General features: G+C 43.5%; 1 protein-coding gene across 1 annotated transcript in view; it reads left to right on the forward strand.

Annotated features, from left to right (window-relative positions):
- Positions 1 to 9,741, forward strand: part of RPA1 (replication protein A1) — a 22,806-nt gene extending 13,065 nt beyond the window's left edge. The window contains exons 12-17 of the mRNA XM_061363421.1: positions 399 to 547; positions 1,822 to 1,954; positions 3,266 to 3,442; positions 4,701 to 4,808; positions 8,271 to 8,357; positions 8,724 to 9,741. Coding sequence (XP_061219405.1) covers positions 399 to 547; positions 1,822 to 1,954; positions 3,266 to 3,442; positions 4,701 to 4,808; positions 8,271 to 8,357; positions 8,724 to 8,846 — 777 coding nt within the window. The 3' untranslated portion in view covers positions 8,847 to 9,741. The remainder of the gene's footprint in view (positions 1 to 398; positions 548 to 1,821; positions 1,955 to 3,265; positions 3,443 to 4,700; positions 4,809 to 8,270; positions 8,358 to 8,723) is intronic.
- The last annotated feature ends 7,523 nt before the right edge of the window (positions 9,742 to 17,264 follow it).

Consider the following 17,264-nt stretch of genomic DNA (forward strand, 5'->3'; position numbering starts at 1 on the left):
GTTGTAGCAGACTAGACATGACTGACTCAGTCAAGCCAAGTGGAGTGGTTTCATCTCCTGAAGGGTCTAATCTGACCGAATAATTCCTCCTTTTTGGAGAAACCTCCATTCCCATAACCCATTCCCCTTTCTAAAATCCTCCTTAATGGAGGGGACCAATCCTTTTTTTTCCCCACCTGGCAGTGTGACTTTAAGGATCTCTGGTTCCCCAGGAAATGTTAGGATTGCAGCTTTATTTGTTAGCTGCTTTAAACTCCCAGTGATAGCTTATCTTCTAAATACAGCAAGATAGTTTGATTCACATTTGATCTCTTGTCATGCTCTGTGAGTTATGACCACAAGTTCAGTACCTTCACTGTAGCACACTACTAATGTGTTCTGTTTTTTCACACATGCAGGCTGAACTTTTTGATGGTTCTAGACAACCTGTGATAGCCATCAAAGGAGCCAGAGTCTCTGATTTTGGCGGTAGAAGCCTGTCTGTACTGGCCTCGAGTACAGTTGTCACCAACCCTGATACCCCAGAGGCTTTTAAGCTCCGAGGATGGTATGACTGTGTGTTTATGTTGATATCAATGTATTAGCCTGCTGTGGAGTATTTGTTTTACTGTTTTTCTGTATCAGAGCAGTCTGTATAGTCCTGAAGAAAGGTAGCAAAAGAGATGGGTTCCAAGGTTATAGACACTTCTCTTCCTTGAAAGCACTGGAGCCTGAAAGGCTGTCTTCAATTCAGAAGCTTGTAATTCCATGACAGACCTTGCAAAATCGAAATGGGAGTAGTGCGTGCTAACCCAAAGCCTTGGAAGGCAGCATGAAATCAGACTTGACCAGCTCCGCTTTCTGAGGCATGATCTGAGAGAACACTATTTTATTCTCAGGCTTGTCCCATGGTGTGGAATCTGACACATGCTCTGTATGGACTGGAGGAGCTATGTTCCCTTCTTCCAGTGTGTATTCCTTATTAGGTGTTTTTCAGGTGGCAAACTAACTTTTTTATGGCTGTCAGGAAAACAGTGATTTCTTGGTGGTTTGTAGCTTCTGCTGTAGGTAGTTGCTAAATTGTCTGCTATAGCTGCTAATATGATGGCATGTGGCATGTGTACAAGTAGCGTTGAGTGCTGACAGCATCAGATTCGTGAATCCTGGGTTTTCAGGTTCTAGTTATATCACCCACACATGGATAAAATACAGTGGCATCCTCCATTTGTCATTGGGCTGTGGCTGTCCCATAGTTATTGAAGATTAGATTGATTGTGGGGTTCAGCTGTTACTGTCACACTTGAAGTTGACTTTTGTGAGTCTCATTGGTGCATTACTGGGATCACAGAAGAAGCCCACCGCAGCAGGATGGCAGCACAACCTCTGGCTGCAAAGCTGTCCTTTCTTTGACAGAGAAAGCATAATCTTTTCAATGCTCTTTGCTTTTCCTTTCGAAGCTGCTGGGAAGATAATGGTAGCGTGTAATTTAATTTTAATTATGGCAATATCTTGATGCCCTTAAATCTTGTTATCTGGCTTCCTTTAAGGAGCATGCAGTGCGTGGCTTGACCACTAGCTGGCAAACAAATTGCAGTTATATAGAACAAAGCTCGTCCTCCTTTTGTGGGCCTGTAAAATACAGCGCTAATTAAGTCAGGCTATTAACTTACTCCGAAATGCTATTTTTGTTTGCAATAGACACAAATTGTTGTAATAGTTTCCTTTGCAATCATTGATAAAACAAAGTCCCTCATGTATTAAGTCCATGGAACTAAATGTGAGCTTTCGATAAGTGTGTATGGGCTGCTATCTGAAAATAGAAGTGCATCTCTGTGCTTCCAGGTTCGACTCGGTGGGGCAGCTTCTGGAAGGTACTTCAATCTCTGATGTGAGGGTTGGGCCAGCATCTGGAGCAAACACCAACTGGAAAACTTTGTATGAAGCCAAAGCTGAGAACTTGGGCCAAGGAGATAAGGTAAAGCGTGGCCACTGAGTGCAAGCCTTGTGGATTGGGGAGAAAATAAAAGGCTAGACTTCAATAAGCAGAATGCCTGCGTGAAGTAGTCCAGTTGTTGAGCAGTATGGGCTTATTCTCTCAGAATTTATGCTAATAAATATACTTTTTCTGCTTCAAATAAATTCAGGCTTGTTGCTGTTGTTGCAGCATATTATGTTTGCTAGAGAATTCTCAGCCTTGTATAAGTGGGGGAAGGAAGAGTTTGCCCCAAAGATCTTCATATAAATAGCACAAAGTGTTCTAAGAGAAACGGGTACATTAGGAGGAAGTGGTTTTCAAGGGTGCACGCTTGGTCAATAGAAAAGCTAGGAATAAAACTAGGTCTCTGGCATTCCAGACCAGTAAATTTTAGACTTACACTGCTTTTTTGACTGATTTTTAATTATTTTTCCCCAAAAACTTAAATGTTAATCTGTTTGGGATATGCGAGAACTTCTTCATCAGGGATTGTAATGATAGGACAAGGGGTGATGGGTTTAAACTTAAACAGGGGAAGTTCAGGTTGCATATAAGGAAGAAGTTCTTTACTGTGAGGGTGGTGAGGTGCTGGCACAGGTTGCCCAAAGAAGTGGTAAATGCCCCATCCCTGGCAGTGTTCAAGGCCAGGTTGGACAGAGCCTTGGGTGACGTGGTTTAGTGTGAGGGATCCCTGCACATGGCAGGGGGTTGGAACTGGGTGATGTTAAGGTCTTTTCCAACTCAAACCATTCTATGATTCTAAGGAAAAAACCTTACCTGTAATTCAGCTCTTTTCTGTGCTTCTTAAGCAACCTCTGTTTATCTGCTGAAAGATTTGAGCGTGGCCTTAAGCCATTAGGATGATTATTTTAGTATGGTGAGTGGGTATTTTGTTCTGCAGGCTATAGTTTAATCAAATGCTTATCTGTAATACTACACAGGAGCCTTTCTGGGTTTTGTATTGGCTCCCAAAAGCAGCATAGGAAAGCGGAGAATCTTAATCCTGTGAAAAAGTGGAGATTTGAACAGACACAATGGCGAAGCAAATATGCTTTATCTAAAGAAAACCCAGCAATTGGAGTTCCTTGCGATGGAAACACAAAATCATCTTGCTGTAGGGGCTTTAGTTAACATAATGGCAGCCTGACAATTATTGCAACAGAGGGCTTGATTTCCAGTTTCCCAATAATCCGGAGCTCTTAAGCTTTCTAATCCTAAATATCCCAAGTATGGGGTGCCTTGCTTTGTAGTTAATTCGGAATTGGAAAACACTGGGTATTTTGAGGCTAATTTGCACACTCACTCTCCTAGGCGGATTATTTTAGCTGTGTGGGCACAGTCGTACATCTGCGCAAGGAGAACTGTATGTACCGGGCATGTCCCTCTGAGGATTGCAATAAGAAAGTGGTAGACCAGCAAAACGGACTGTATCGTTGTGAAAAGTGTGACATTGAGTTCCCCAACTTCAAGTACCGCATGATGCTCCTGGTGAGTAAATGGATTAGAGGGAAGAGTGTGTTTCTTGCCCCTATTCCTTGTACAAGCCAAGCAAATCTTCCCAGGGAATAAGGTGTTGGGGTATTGTGATGCCTCTGGGTTCGAGGGTATTGAAATGGCTTGTGTGCTGTACCTGAGTGAGGGATGTTTCATTGAGCTGATGAGCAGTTTGTTTTGCTAGTACTCCAATTAAAAGCTTTTTGCTTTGCCAAAAAGTTGATGCTAGCTCAGTCGCTTCTGGTTTCCAAGTGTACTATGCAGTGCAGAGTACAGATGGCCTACGCCTCTTCAGTAGTGAAGATAAACTGAAGTAAATGGCATTTCTGGAGAGCAGTAATTGCACTTTTACAGCTGCTACCTATATTTAGTACATTCTTTTTTTTTGGTAGGTATTGTTCTGTCTCATATTCTAATGGAACTTGCTTCAGAAGGTTGTCTAGGGATCATTATTGTGATGCCCTCTTATACCATAAGCATTGAACCTTGTTCTGGTTTACATTAGAAGTTAGAGTGGTATCTGCTTCTCAGAAGTGCTGTGCCAGGTGGGCATGCAGAGAGAAGGGAACTATCCCTGCAGCCTCACTAAAACACAGACTGCTTTGGAGCAATTTCTACTGGATAACTTCTAGGAATGCAGAACTACTTGACATAGCAAAATCATTCGTGTTAGAATATAAAGGAGATACTGAGGGTACAATCATAACAGTGTGTCTCCTATTTTCCCATTCCCAATTGTCAAAGCAGGCAGGAAATGCATGTTAAGCTAGTACTTGATCTTTTTACTGCTGTCTTGTCCTTGAATGTTTTGATAGTTTCCTGGTAACTTAGTACTACATGTCTTAAGTACTCAGGTATGTACAAAGTAAAAGCAGTTTGTAGTATCACTGGTGTCCCCCTTGGAAGTGGCTACTTGTTCTTGCTCACAGCTCATCTGTGACAGCAGAGCAGAGCTGCATATCCCATTAGTATGTACCGTTTGTGATGTTGTTGGCCTTTTCGTGTGACACAATGTACTGTCAATATTAACTTGAGTTGTTTCTGTGACATTCTATGGAGCTTTAAAAAAGGAGGTGTAAAGTCAGTGCCTTCCACCCTCAGTGATGGAAAGCAGCTACAGTACACAGGGCTCTCATAGTTACTGGAAATCTAGAACTCTCTATAGCAGTGAAATGTATTTCTCTTCTGTCCTGTCCTCCTCGAGGAGCAGGCAAGTGGGTGAAATAATCTTTTGGGTTTGGTTGGTTTTTAGGTGACCATTGCAGACTGTCTGGAGTATCAGTGGGTGACTTGTTTCCAAGAGGCAGCAGAATTCATTCTTGGACAAAATGCAGCTTTCCTGGGAGAACTGAAGGAAAAGGTCAGTCAGTAAGCTTATTTTTAGTGCATCTCTGGAAGTTGAACTGTGCTCACGCATCCTGCTCTTGGCTGCTCACACATTTCTTGCTTTGCTTTGATCCTCCTGGTAAGGAAATGTTCTTGTAATATTGACTTTGAGAGACACTGGCACAGGGTGCCCAGAAAAGCTGTGGCTGCCCCATCCCTGACAATGTTCAACACCAGGCTTGTTCAAGACGGGGCTTAGAGCAACCTGCTCTAGTGGAAGGTGTCCCTGCCTGTGGAAGGTGTCTCTGCCCATGGCAGGGGGTTGGAACTGAATGAGCTTTAAGGTCCCTTCCATCCCAAACCAGTCTGTGGTTCTATTATATGATTCTATGTACACCAGTACTGATTCATCAGCGAGCATGATCTCATCCTTGTGTCTGCACATACAGCACTCCTAAGTCAGCAGGGGTGGCAAAGGCAGTGGATTATGTTGGTGTAGTTGCTGTGGAAATTAACAGCATTATTAAAGAGTGCCATATGAAAGAGGTGTCCTACCTCGTTTGGCAAGAGTTTGATGTTGCCCATTCTCTGGGTGATAGGCCATCTCAGGGCCTGCCACCCTAGGAGTGTTCTCCAGATGTTGGGCTTCAGCATCTTTGACAAGTTCACAAATCACTGCTTCTCCCTAATCCATAGCTCTTGGCAGGGACTTGTTTACTCTCCTCAGGATTATTTTCCATGGGCCATCTGCCTGGAGAACAGAGATTTGCTTGGTTTCCCCCATAGTTTGCTCCCACAGGCAGTCTGTCTACCTCTGAGTTCTTTTGGCTTTGAAAAATGAGATCAGCCTGTCCTTATCACCTGGGACCTTGAGAGCCAACTGAGTCCTACAGCCTTTAGAGGGCTGACAGCTTCAGCGCATGTTAAACTCCAATAGAAAGGACAGGCTGTGTTATCATTGTACCTAGATTGGAAGCATCTGCAAAGGAATTGGTTTAGCTCGGAGCATTAGCAACATTATCCCTAATGTGTTCCAAAAAATTGTTTACAAAACCAGAAAGTTCCAGAACACTTTGTATGTATCTTTGTCAGTAGGCAGGAAGCTTTTTGAACTAATACATTTTAGCCCACTGCTGAAGGCTCTTCTCCCTGAAATACCACCAGAAACTTGGTGGGTCATGTGAAGACGGCTTCTAAAATAGGTCATTGGCAGAGATGCTCAAGTGATCTTTCCTTGACAGATTAAAACAGTTCTTAAGGTTGTAAATCATTAAACAGTAACATACAGTATATTTTTCCCTTTGTCACTGTGCACTTCTCGGCTGCATTTTCCTTTCTTGCAGCCTAAATCTTTTCCTGATTTTTTTGTTTTTTTTAGTTGTCTGCTATATAAAATCTATGTGGTTTCATTTTGGTTTTTAAATGATGATAGAGAAAGCAGAATAAGTTCTTGAATTGCATATGAGCGTTGATGTACTCCCAAGCTGGATCGTACTGGGGCTTCATACATATACCAGTTGTTGGTTAACCCATTGCTTGGCTGAGGGAGGGAACTGAAGCAGGGAGGGCTTGTTGAGGCTGTTGTCCTGCTTGTCCTGAGACACTGGTATAGACCTCATTGCTTCTGCAAAGCAGGGCTAGTTGCCCAGAAATATATATACACAAGAATGGGTTTTAGACACTCCTGCACCTGGCTGCCTAAGGTAAGTGGTACAAAGCTGGGTACAGGCTCTGGGATGCTCAGGTTTTGTGATATTATGAAGGCTGGACACCTCTGCTCTGAAGGAAGCTGCATTGCTCTGGCATTCTAATTAGATGAGCTTGTGCTTCTGCATTTCCATTCGCAGACATTCTTAACTAGTCAATATTTTCTTACTTCACTCCTGCTGAATCTCTGCTAGAGTTCAAACAAAATTTCTTAGTCACCTTTAATGCTGAAGAAAACTGGGTGGGGAAGGAGAGACAGCAGATCCTATGTAGCAGTGCAAACATGTAATGTCTTTTGAAGAGCTGCCTAATGGAAATGGCTGAGGGTAGAAAATGGAACATAATATGGAATGAGCTCTTGAGCGGGAATGCTTTGTGTTCCAGGAGAAATTGGTTTTGATTTGACACTTTTATGAGCCTTTAAAAATGGTGCTTGATGCGTTTTCAGTGAGCTTTTCTTAGTGGTTTTTCTCTGAAGACCTGATGCAGTACCCTGTGAAGTTGGTGGGAGCCTTTCCACTGCTCACAGTGTATATTGAGTCCACACACAGGCAGTGACCATGCTAAGCGTAGATATGCATGGAAGGTTTTTCATCTGCTTCTCCACTGTGCTTGTTACCAGAGGAGGTAATGTAGGGTAGCAGTGACTGGTATGCTAACGGCATTTTCCACTCACTAATGGTTAGCATCGTTTGTGGCAGAGCTGGAAACAGAAGCCAAATGCTTTATTAAGGGAGTTTTCTTATCCTCTAATCCATACAATGGTCAGGAGAAGGGGTTTTTAATATTCAGGAAGGATATGCCTGAATTCTGCAGGCTGTGAAACTGGCTACTCCTGTTCACCTTCATTTGTTGTGTTTTTCTAAACCTTCAGAGAATCACTGTGTAGTGTAAAATAGTGCTGGGTGCATTTAAAAACAGCAGATGTAGCACTTGGAATGGGAGCGAAAGTGAGGTGGGTTCAGCTCCAGATCAGGTGCTCTATCTGCTGCTGGAGCGACTGATGAAGTCAAGTGCATCTGGTAGATAGATACATTAATAATTACTCGCCTGTATCATCGTGGGGCTGCAGAATTGTTGGGGAATGTCAGCAAAGGTTTTTTACAACTAATTTTTACCAAAATAAACTTTTTTTTCTTTCTTTTTTCTCTCCACGGTCTCCACAACTTGTCTGCTCTTCTGTTTTGACAAATTGTCTGTTATAAATGGTGATGTTTGGTGTTCATATGGTAATCAGAAGCAGCTTATGTTATAAATATGAGTTTTCTAATGGTTATAAAAGCACGTTTGGAACATGCATCCACTCTTTTTTTTTATAGAACATTCTCTTAAATAGGTCCATGTCAGCATGTGAAGGATAGATAGAGCCCTGATGGAGAAGCAGAGGAACAGAATGCCTAATGAGACAATTAATGAGGAGATAATTAACTCCATCAGTGTCTGTGGTCACAGCAGAACATCAGAATGGGCCAGTTGAGCACCATGAGAGAATCTCATGTAGGTTTATGGTATTGTCATTCTGTACACTTGGTTGCAGGTTTGGTGTAACTGTGAGTAGTTTTGCTTAGGGAGCTAAAAAGCCTTCACCTTGAACTTAACTTTTTCTTTAAAACTTAAAGTTATGGGTTTGGCATCTAAACTGAGATGGAAGATTCAGCTCTGCCTCCATGATCCAGTTAGTTCCACTCTTTTGCCAACCTCAGCAAAAGAGGAGCTGTTCTGAAAGTTCATGGCACTGTTGGAAGCCTGGAGTGGCTGCAGCTGATATCTGCCTTTGTCCTTCCCACAGAACGAGCAGGCCTTTGAAGAAGTGCTCCAGAATGCAAACTTCAACACGTATGAGTTCAGGATCCGAGTGAAACTGGAGACTTACAATGTAAGTAACCCCCCCCTCCCAAAAAGGCAAATAATGCAGCATGTGGCTTTTGTAGGTTGACTTGTCTTCGTTGGAGGTGGCTTCCTCCTCTTCGTGGGGAGAAGTTTCCAAAGATACTTGCTCACAGTAAATACTGTCAGTCTTGAGTGCTGAAGGAGGGCTCCACTGTCACCAACACTGCTCCCTCTCAGGTTCATCAAACCTGGTTTGTTTTGAATGAAAACAAGGTGGGAGCTCAGGGAGTCATGTTTGTACTCCCAGCTAACCCTGGTACCAAGAGCAATACGTGCCTGGGACAGGAGGAGGTTAGAACCAAATGCCTGGAGTGCTCAGAGTTCTTTTCCATGCCATATTTCTCTTTCACAGGATGAATCTCGTATCAGAGCTACAGCAGTAGATGTCAAACCTGTGAACTACAGAGACTACTGCAAGAGACTGATTGCCAGCATCAGGAGAAATGCTCAGCTATGGAGAGGAAGCTGGTGCTGAGTGAAGCTAGGGCTTCCAGGAAAAGCTCAGTAGATGATATTACACCAACTTTTTCCCCACTCTGTGTGTGACAATTTGGCATTAGTTACATCGTTCATGGTAGTGCCGTGTAGTGGGCTAAGTGATTTAATGCATTTCACTGAAGATATGCACTTGGTAGGTCAGAGTGCACTCTTAATGACCATGATCTTGTAGCCTGTTGTGATCTATTAAGCTGTGACAGCTCTGAAGAGGAATCTCTAGACAGATTGCCAGGGTCTTTAGCCAAACCATTCAGAACGTCTGAAGTAACTTTGCTTTCTTACAGTATGTAAAGCTGAATGATCTAACCGTTGTGTCTGCTTTGCAAGTGGCAACCTTGACACTTCGACTTGCTCAGCAGAGGGCAGGAGGAAGACTGTCATACAACTTTCAGATCTGGACGAAGGAGCACAGGTCTATTAGTGTGAGCTAGTTCCATAGAATTCAAAGGCTTTCTCTTTCCACAGGTACCCATGCATTTGTTAATGCTTGGAATGGCAATATGGTAGAATTATTAATCAAAGACTTATCTCTTGTATCTGAAGAATATCCTTCCTTCAGGGTTTAATAGGCTGAGTCAGATGGGTCTGATATTAATCAAAATTGTCTCTTCTGAGGAAGGCAGATAAGCATTGACTCTCCATCCCCCAGGGAAATCTTGGCAACTACAAAGCATTGCTTTAGTTTTTCTTCAATTAATGCTATGGATTTTTGACTGATTTTCCTTTCTTTTAGCTCACATTTCCTGCCTATACATACTTTGCATGTCTGTATGTTGAGTTTCTTTGGTTTTATTTGTAATGTTGTTAATCAGAGACAGGTCTTTAACTGGGGGGAAGCTTTGTTTCAATAAACACTGTTTAATTCCTGTGTAGTGAATTTTGCTTTCTTTGAACACCAAAGACTTCTCATTACTGGAAAGCAATTAATTAGCTTTCATAATAAGCATTCACTTGGGGGAGATGTTACCTTATTACAAACTCTAAGGTTAGGCTGAAGAATGGAGACTTCTTTGCCTGATGTTAACAGCATGGAAATGCAGTGATATTTTCACCATTTCTGTGCTGAGAATGCTGATGAACTGGCACTTCTGGGATTTTTATTGACGTTTACACAGCAGTCTAAAACTAACCAGGCTTTGAGATTTGTTCAGACATAGAGCTAGTACAGAAAACAGTAATTATGCTACTGGGCTCTTCAGTCAGCAGAGCATGCTAGCTCTGTGTGCTCCTAATCACATTAATTATGTGTTCCCTGGCTGCAGCTCACAGCTTGGCATTTGCTGCACAGCTCCAAGCATCCAGGCAGTGCTGCAGTGGGTCGCTGGTAGGAAACCTGAAACTTCTTTTGCATTGTAGAGTGCTGTCTCTTCATGCATGCAGTTGGTGCCCTTTATTTCCCCATGATTTCCTGTTTGTCATCTTAAGTCTTTATGTTTAAGCACTGTAAATGCCACTTCCATTGATGGAAGTGAAGGATGTTATTCTGGGCCCATTAATTGCGCCAACAATCCCGTCCTCTTTTTTGGATTCTGAGAATCATGACTGGGTTCTTCTGCTGATGTTTTGCGTATTTGTTATTGTAGTGTTTGTTCCCTCTGACCTTGCTTATAAAGCATTGACTAGAAAATCACAGTCTTCAGCCTGGTTCGGGATTGACAAATGCTAACAAGTGGTAATGCAAAAGTGTTCCTTGAAGCTGTTTCTGATTGTCAGGCCTGTATATACTGGGAAGGTTTTTATGGACCTTTCTGTTAGCACGTACTTGCTGGCATTGCAGCTTTATGAGACAATGGTGCACACCTGCCTCTGCTAGGGCAACTCGTTCCCCCAAAAGGAATTACTGTGCATCCCTATTGCTGGGTTTACTGTACCATCAACCAGAGCACTTAGAGATGGAAGGTATCAATACTCAAGAGTCTTAAGGTATCTTAGAGGATCAGCTGAATGACCTTGAGAACTAGAAGAGAAAATCAACTTGAAACCATTTGTGTGAAAAGTCATTTATTGAGGACTAATAAAAAACCACAACCTCTGCTCTAAAGTGGATGCTCATTAGTGACTGAGGAGTTTGAGGGTTTTAATCATGCTTTAATCAGCTAGTATATGATAAAAACATCAAGCTATGTAAGGCAAGGTATTTCTAGTCCAGCTATACAAGTACCATAGCATTATATAAGCCTCTGCTGTGAGAGCTCATCTCAAATGCTATGTACAGTTCTGGTCTGCTACGTGGAGAGGCAAAAAAGAATCTCAGCTGGGGCGAGTACAGAGGAGGACTACACCACTGAGTAGGAGAATGAAGAGCTTTTTTAGGAGGGGCCTAGAAGAGCGAATATAGCAAATGAATTCCGTGAGGGGGGTATGATTTCCCACTTATATAAACTGTATGTATGTGTATCTATATCTTGCTTGCTTCCCCTGGTCATAGGCTATAGAACTTCTGAAGATAACTGGTTGATAAATGGTTTGTCAATGAGAAGAAAGCGAGGTCCTGAAGCAGGCAAGTAGCTGAGGAGGAGAGTAGGGAAGCTGTGGAGGTGTCTCCACTCTCCCAACCCATGGCCAAGTGGCCATGACCATCCAAACCCTGGTAAGATCAGTGCAGCCACCAACATGGGCCATGGAAGATGGGGCTTTTCAGAAGACTCCAGGCTCTTTTGACTGTGCTAATTAAAGAGGAGTGGGCATTCTAATAGGGATTACTGGTAAACAACCCTACATCTTCTTTCCCTTCATGCTAAATCTTCCCCTCCTAGTGTCCAGGCTATTGCTGGGTGGCTTCAACCTTTATCTGGGCTGAATATGCCTTTGCTAATTGAAAGGATGCTGGAATACCTCATAACTATATCTCTGTGAGGTGAAGATCCCTGTGGCTGCTAATGTTCTGCTTTATACTGGCTGTACAAAGTGAAGATGAAACTGGGAGCTGCTGGTTTCAAACAGGCAGGTGCAAAGGCCATTACAGGAGAACATCGAGTTCTGCATGGCCAAGGGAAGAGCTGGAGCGTGCTTTGACATGTGGCATTGAGGTGTCTTGGTGTTAATTCCCACTGTTAGCATTAAATGATGTTTTCATTGTACATTAAATTAATTGTTGGTGACCCTTTACAGCCCTCTGGAGGGGGGATTGCATTTGAGTCAGCACCAGGGTTTTAAGATGCATCAGGTGGTGTGTTCTTTTGGTTTTGTGGTTTTATTTCCCCAAAATAAAGCTTTGAGGAGCAGCAGTTACTAAGAGCTGTTGTTTAAAACTACATGGTGGTCTTTCACACATCAGAAGCAGCTGCTCCCTGTGTGTTTGGTACCTGGGTGCTTTACACTGTGTGTGCTATGCCTGGCAGCTTGGATGAGTGCGTGTGTGTGGGCTTCCGTGTTCCAGCACGAGGGGATTGTCCTTTTAGTGCAATGAGCGTGAGAGTGGAAAGTGGTGAGTCTGATTTGCTCCTTAATTCCTGGGGATACTTGCTTTTGCTGTCCCAGATCACAACAGAACACCTTGAGGTGTTGGGGGAGGAAGATGGACTGACTTTGTGTCACTTCTTTTGTCTTGTTCCAGCTCTCAAACTTGTCCCCTTGGAGAAAAGCAGCCACCCCATACAGCTTCCTCCTCACCATGGCCAGCCTCACAGGCTGGAGGGGTTGCTCTAGGGCTGCTTAGGTGACTCAGGTGGGACAGAAAGACAGATTTCCTATCACTTATGTATAAAAGGCTCACAAAACCATGAGGTGGAGCAGGCTGCCTACTTCCAAAGCCTGCGTTTAGGGAAGGGAGTGGTCTGCAGCGTATTAAGCATTATGAATATTGGAGTAATGCAGTAAGTATCAATAATCCTATTACAGGGAGTGGAAATACTCTTTAATATATTATCAGTGAGGAGGCAAGAGACCCACAGCCCTTCTCTCGGGTTTTTAGCCTGTTTTGCATGTTTACATTTTTCCATCTCATTCATATGGGTGTTTGTTTTTCCTTTAAGGTGGTTTGAATTGCCAGATGGGTTTTTCATGAGGGCTGATATGTATTTTTCAGTTGATTGGATTTGAATACTGAGGTGGCTGTGTTTGGGGGTGGGGTGGTGTTTGTTTTGAGGGGTTTTTGACTGTTTATAGTGCATTGATTTGTTGTTAAATTCAGCCTCACTGCCATGCCAGAAGCGTGCCTTTGGGAATGTTTCTAGGCTGCTTGTAGTACTTTTCTTCTTCCATCCTTGTAGATAACTGTTCTTGCAAGTCATTTAAAATAAGCCAGACCTTGCAAAGGTTTTTATTTAATCTTTATTTTTAATTTGCCCCAAACCTCTTGTCCTTTAAAAGGAGATTTTAAACAAAAAAAAAAATTACTCCTGAGCTCTTTTTCTGTTGCCTGATGTGATTTTAGAATTGTAGAATCCCAGACTGGTTTGGGTTGAAAGGGACCTTTAAACTCATCCAGTTCCAACCCCTGCCACGGGCAGGGACCCCTTCCACTGGAGCAGCTTGCTCCAAGCCCCTGTGTCCAACCTGGCCTTGAGCACTGCCAGGGATGGGGCAGCCACAGCTTCTCTGGGCACCCTGTGCCAGCGCCTCAGCACCCTCACAGGGAAGAGCTTCTGCCTAAGAGCTCAGCTCAGTCTCCCCTCGGGCAGGTTCAAGCCATTCCCCTTGCCCTGTCCCTACATCCCTTGTCCCAAGCCCCTCTCCAGGTTTCCTGTAGCCCCTTTAGGCACTGGAGCTGCTCTAAGGTCTCCTTGGGCTCAGCCTGCCTGAGCTCAATGAAGGTCCCACATGAATTTGTTCTCTGAGGGATGTATTTTCCAGAGATGGTACAAGTTATGATGAAGACACCTCAAAAGCTGCACTGCAGCAGACACCCATGTGGGGATGCACTGGGAATGGGCTCTTTGCTCTCTGAGTTCATCCTTGGGAAGTTGCCTGGGCAGAGCTGAGCTTGCTGCCTTATCTGATGTAGAAATGAGAGATGTAACTGTTTGTCATGTCCACTCTGACATCGCCATTGAGCAATTAAGGGAAAGAAATCTAATTTTTTGGCCATCAGTTTGGCTCTTGGAATTCCCTCATGGCTTATTGCACAAAAGCCTGAAAAATAAGAGTAATAATCAGATTCCTTTCCCTCTGTTTCTTGTGTTTTATGTTTTCCATTAAGGCCTGGCTGCTTTGCTGCGCTGACTTTTTGAACTGCGGGATCCGACAATACTCCTCCCTTTCTTTTCCCCTCTTTTCCTTTGGTGAAGACTGTCTCTGAGAAGGATAAATATTATTGATTGAGGTATTTAATACACTAATGAAACCCACAATTATTGACTAGGTAATTAATATTGTGTCCAAAAGTAAAGTTTGACAGCGCATATAGAAAAGCTATATTGACTCGCGCTGCTTTGGCAACGTGCCTCGCAGGTTTTTATTTATAGGCACTGAAACACGTTTTCCTCCAAGTAATGATTCAATCCCACTTTCTGCTTGCCACAAACTAGGAGGCTGCTGTTCTTGCTGACTGTAAGGGCTTTCATATTAGCAGTGGGGAACACAAAATGCAGCCTCGAGCTTTGCTACCCTCTTGCATTAGATACCGGAGCTGGAGCATCCATGTGCACCGTGCCGTGTTTCTTGCAGCTGGCAAACCAGGCCTTTCCCAAGCAGCTTTCTGCTTTTGGTAAGCAAGTTTGCAGACTTCTGTTGACTTGCTTTTGGTTTTGCTGACCTTGGCAGTGAAAACATGGGAAATCCAAGGGACATCTTGGTAGACCTGGAAGGGTGCTGTCAGACAGAGGATTTCCTATGATTGTAGCTTGTTATGGTATAGCTGCTTGGGGAACGGGTACTCTGGTTTAGGCTCAAGGTGACACTTGGCTTTGTTCTAAGCTAAAGGAGCCTTAAGCATAGCAGCAAGATTTAGCCTTCTTCCCTGAGCTCACAGATGATCTGCAGCCTGGTCTCTGTTCCTGCCTTATTCCTGGGGCATAGTGGTGCTGCATCCCCATCCTTTTGGCTGGCCTCAGGGTGGTAGCTCACATCTCCCTTAGCTTTCCGTGTCTTCCCGCTTGCAACCCAGCTTCGTGTTCTTTACTGCTGCTTAAGTTGCCATAAACTGCGTTGAAATTGCCAGGAAGCTGAAGCTGCATTTATAAATGGCTTTAAGTTGTTCATGTGCCCTGTGAAACGTTCAACTTCTTAGCACCAGGTGAAGTTATTTACATCGAACTCAGAAGCTGATAATGAAGAAGGGTTTTTTTTAAGGTTTCAAGTGATTTGAAAAAACCTTCCAAATCCCAAGTGTATCAGCCTGCTGGTAATTGGAGCTTGTGCTGTCATTAAAAATGACAGCTTTCTCCAATAACATTCTTAGTGCTTGTAAAATGCAGCTAACATAACCTATATTTAACTTGTATTAGCTAGAATTTCCTTTCTGTGCTTGCTTACTTTCAGAGCCCTGGTGTGAATACCAAGGTCCTAATGTATTATTTTACCTGGTTGGAAGAACGGAAAGCTTTTAAGCAGGGCTGGACAACCCAGGTATCTCTGTTGTGGTTTTTCTCCATTGAAGCTTTATTTCAGCCAGCAAGTTGAAGCCATTCTTTGGGCAGAAATGAAACTGAAGCGATAATATGTGTTGCAAGAAAGCCCAACCTGGCTGAAGGTTAGCAGAAAGCTCCTATTCCTTAACAATATGATACAAACAAAGCATCCCCCCTTCTTCCCCCCCCCCCCCCCCTTTTATCCTCTTTTCCTCTTCGGTCAGTTAACAACATTTGCATGTGGAATCGTTAAGGCGCTGTCCCGCAATTGAGATGCTGGGTAGCAATCTGCTCCCCTCCTCCGCCTGGAAGTGTTCCACACAGAGCTCTCTAATTAAACAGAAAATGGTTTGTCATGTGTAACTGCCTCTTCTGAATGTAACAAACTCATTTCAAGACATGCCAACACCATCTTTATAGCTGTTTTAATACCTTCTCTTGAATCAGAGAGGGCTCTAACCTCGTATTTCACTTCACCAGCTGTTTATTTCGCTTTGTTGTTTGAGTGGTTTTTTATCCCCCTTGCACTGCAAATGTGTGGTTTTTGTGTGTGTGTGTGTGCATGGAAATCCTCATTAGAGTAACTGAGTTTGTGAAATAGTCTGTTAGGGCTGCATTACTATTTACAGTGGGAGCACGTGCGGGCTTTCAGCTCCGAGCCCTGTCAATCACCTGCCTGTCACGCTGGGAAGGAGCCTGAACAGCTCCTCTGCCATCCCTTTTTTGCTGGGGAACGGAGGTGTTTAGGCAGTTTCCAAAGCTAACATCTATTTTGCAGACAGATGTGCATGCCACAGCCACCTTCTTTACACGCCTGTAATAGAAACCATTAGCTCCTCCGCTATCCCAGCGCAGAAGAGAGCTGCAGTGGATTCTTAATGCCATGAAGTGTGTTCTGGGTAGGACACACAGAGTGTAGCAGATTACCAGGTAAAATTGGCTTTTACCTCTCCCCCATCCTTCTCAGACACTTCCCTGCCAAACTTCAGCTTTCAAGTCAGCGCTCAAAGAAATTCTCTCTGTGTAAAAGGCCTCTTGCTGCCTTTTAAATTGGCTAATGTTTGGCAGAAAACCCGAGTAGCAGGTACAGTTATTTAGTGCCTTCATTACTTACTGCCTGGAGACTTTCTCTGATATTAGTGGCTCCTGTTTATTCAGGGCATGCTTGCCTCTCTTCTGCCTGTCTTTGGGATAGGTGAGGATGGGGAGGGGAGGTCACAGTGGTGTGCCACAGCCCTGTATCCCAGCAAAGCCCCTTTTCCTTTGGACAGTCCCCATCCCCTACGCTGAGAATGAAGACCCTCCCTTGCCGTAACAGCTTACTTGCACCAGTTAGGAGACGAGGAGCAGTGTTCTTCCAACAAGCCATGTTGTTCGCATCCAGCTGGGATGTGAAAATCAATTCTAGGTTTATGTCTCTAAATATTGCAAGCCTGATGCCACCATCTTCAAAAAGGGAAGGAACAGCAAGCCGACTCCTGTCAGTTTGTTAGAGCATATTTATAACTCAAATGCTAATTCCTGCTCTTGACTCATAATAGCTTCTGAATTCTGAATCTTTAAATTCCGGATCTCATGTTTTGAGGTTAATCCATTCAGATAGATTGGGAAGCAGAATTTATAATTTGGAGGAGTAATGTCAGCCCTCCTTTGCTTCAGTCAGTCATTTCATGTTGGCAGTAGGTCCCACCAGCAAGCCAATACTTGACCCTTCCTTATAGACTAGTCAAAACCAACTTACTCATTTCATCTGACTTGATACTGCGGTTTCCTTTGGACTCATACCTTGACCTGTAAGCTTAAGAGTTGCAATAGCTGGCTGTCAGCATACTTGCCTGATTCTGATTTAACTCATTCAGCTTATTGTGAGCCTTAACCTATTTTCC

This window comes from Neopsephotus bourkii, unplaced genomic scaffold (assembly GCF_033783945.1).
Source record: "Neopsephotus bourkii isolate Nb327-2 ecotype Australia unplaced genomic scaffold, CSIRO-AGI_Nbou_v1 NB_1154, whole genome shotgun sequence".
NCBI classification, from domain to species: domain Eukaryota; kingdom Metazoa; phylum Chordata; class Aves; order Psittaciformes; family Psittacidae; genus Neopsephotus; species Neopsephotus bourkii.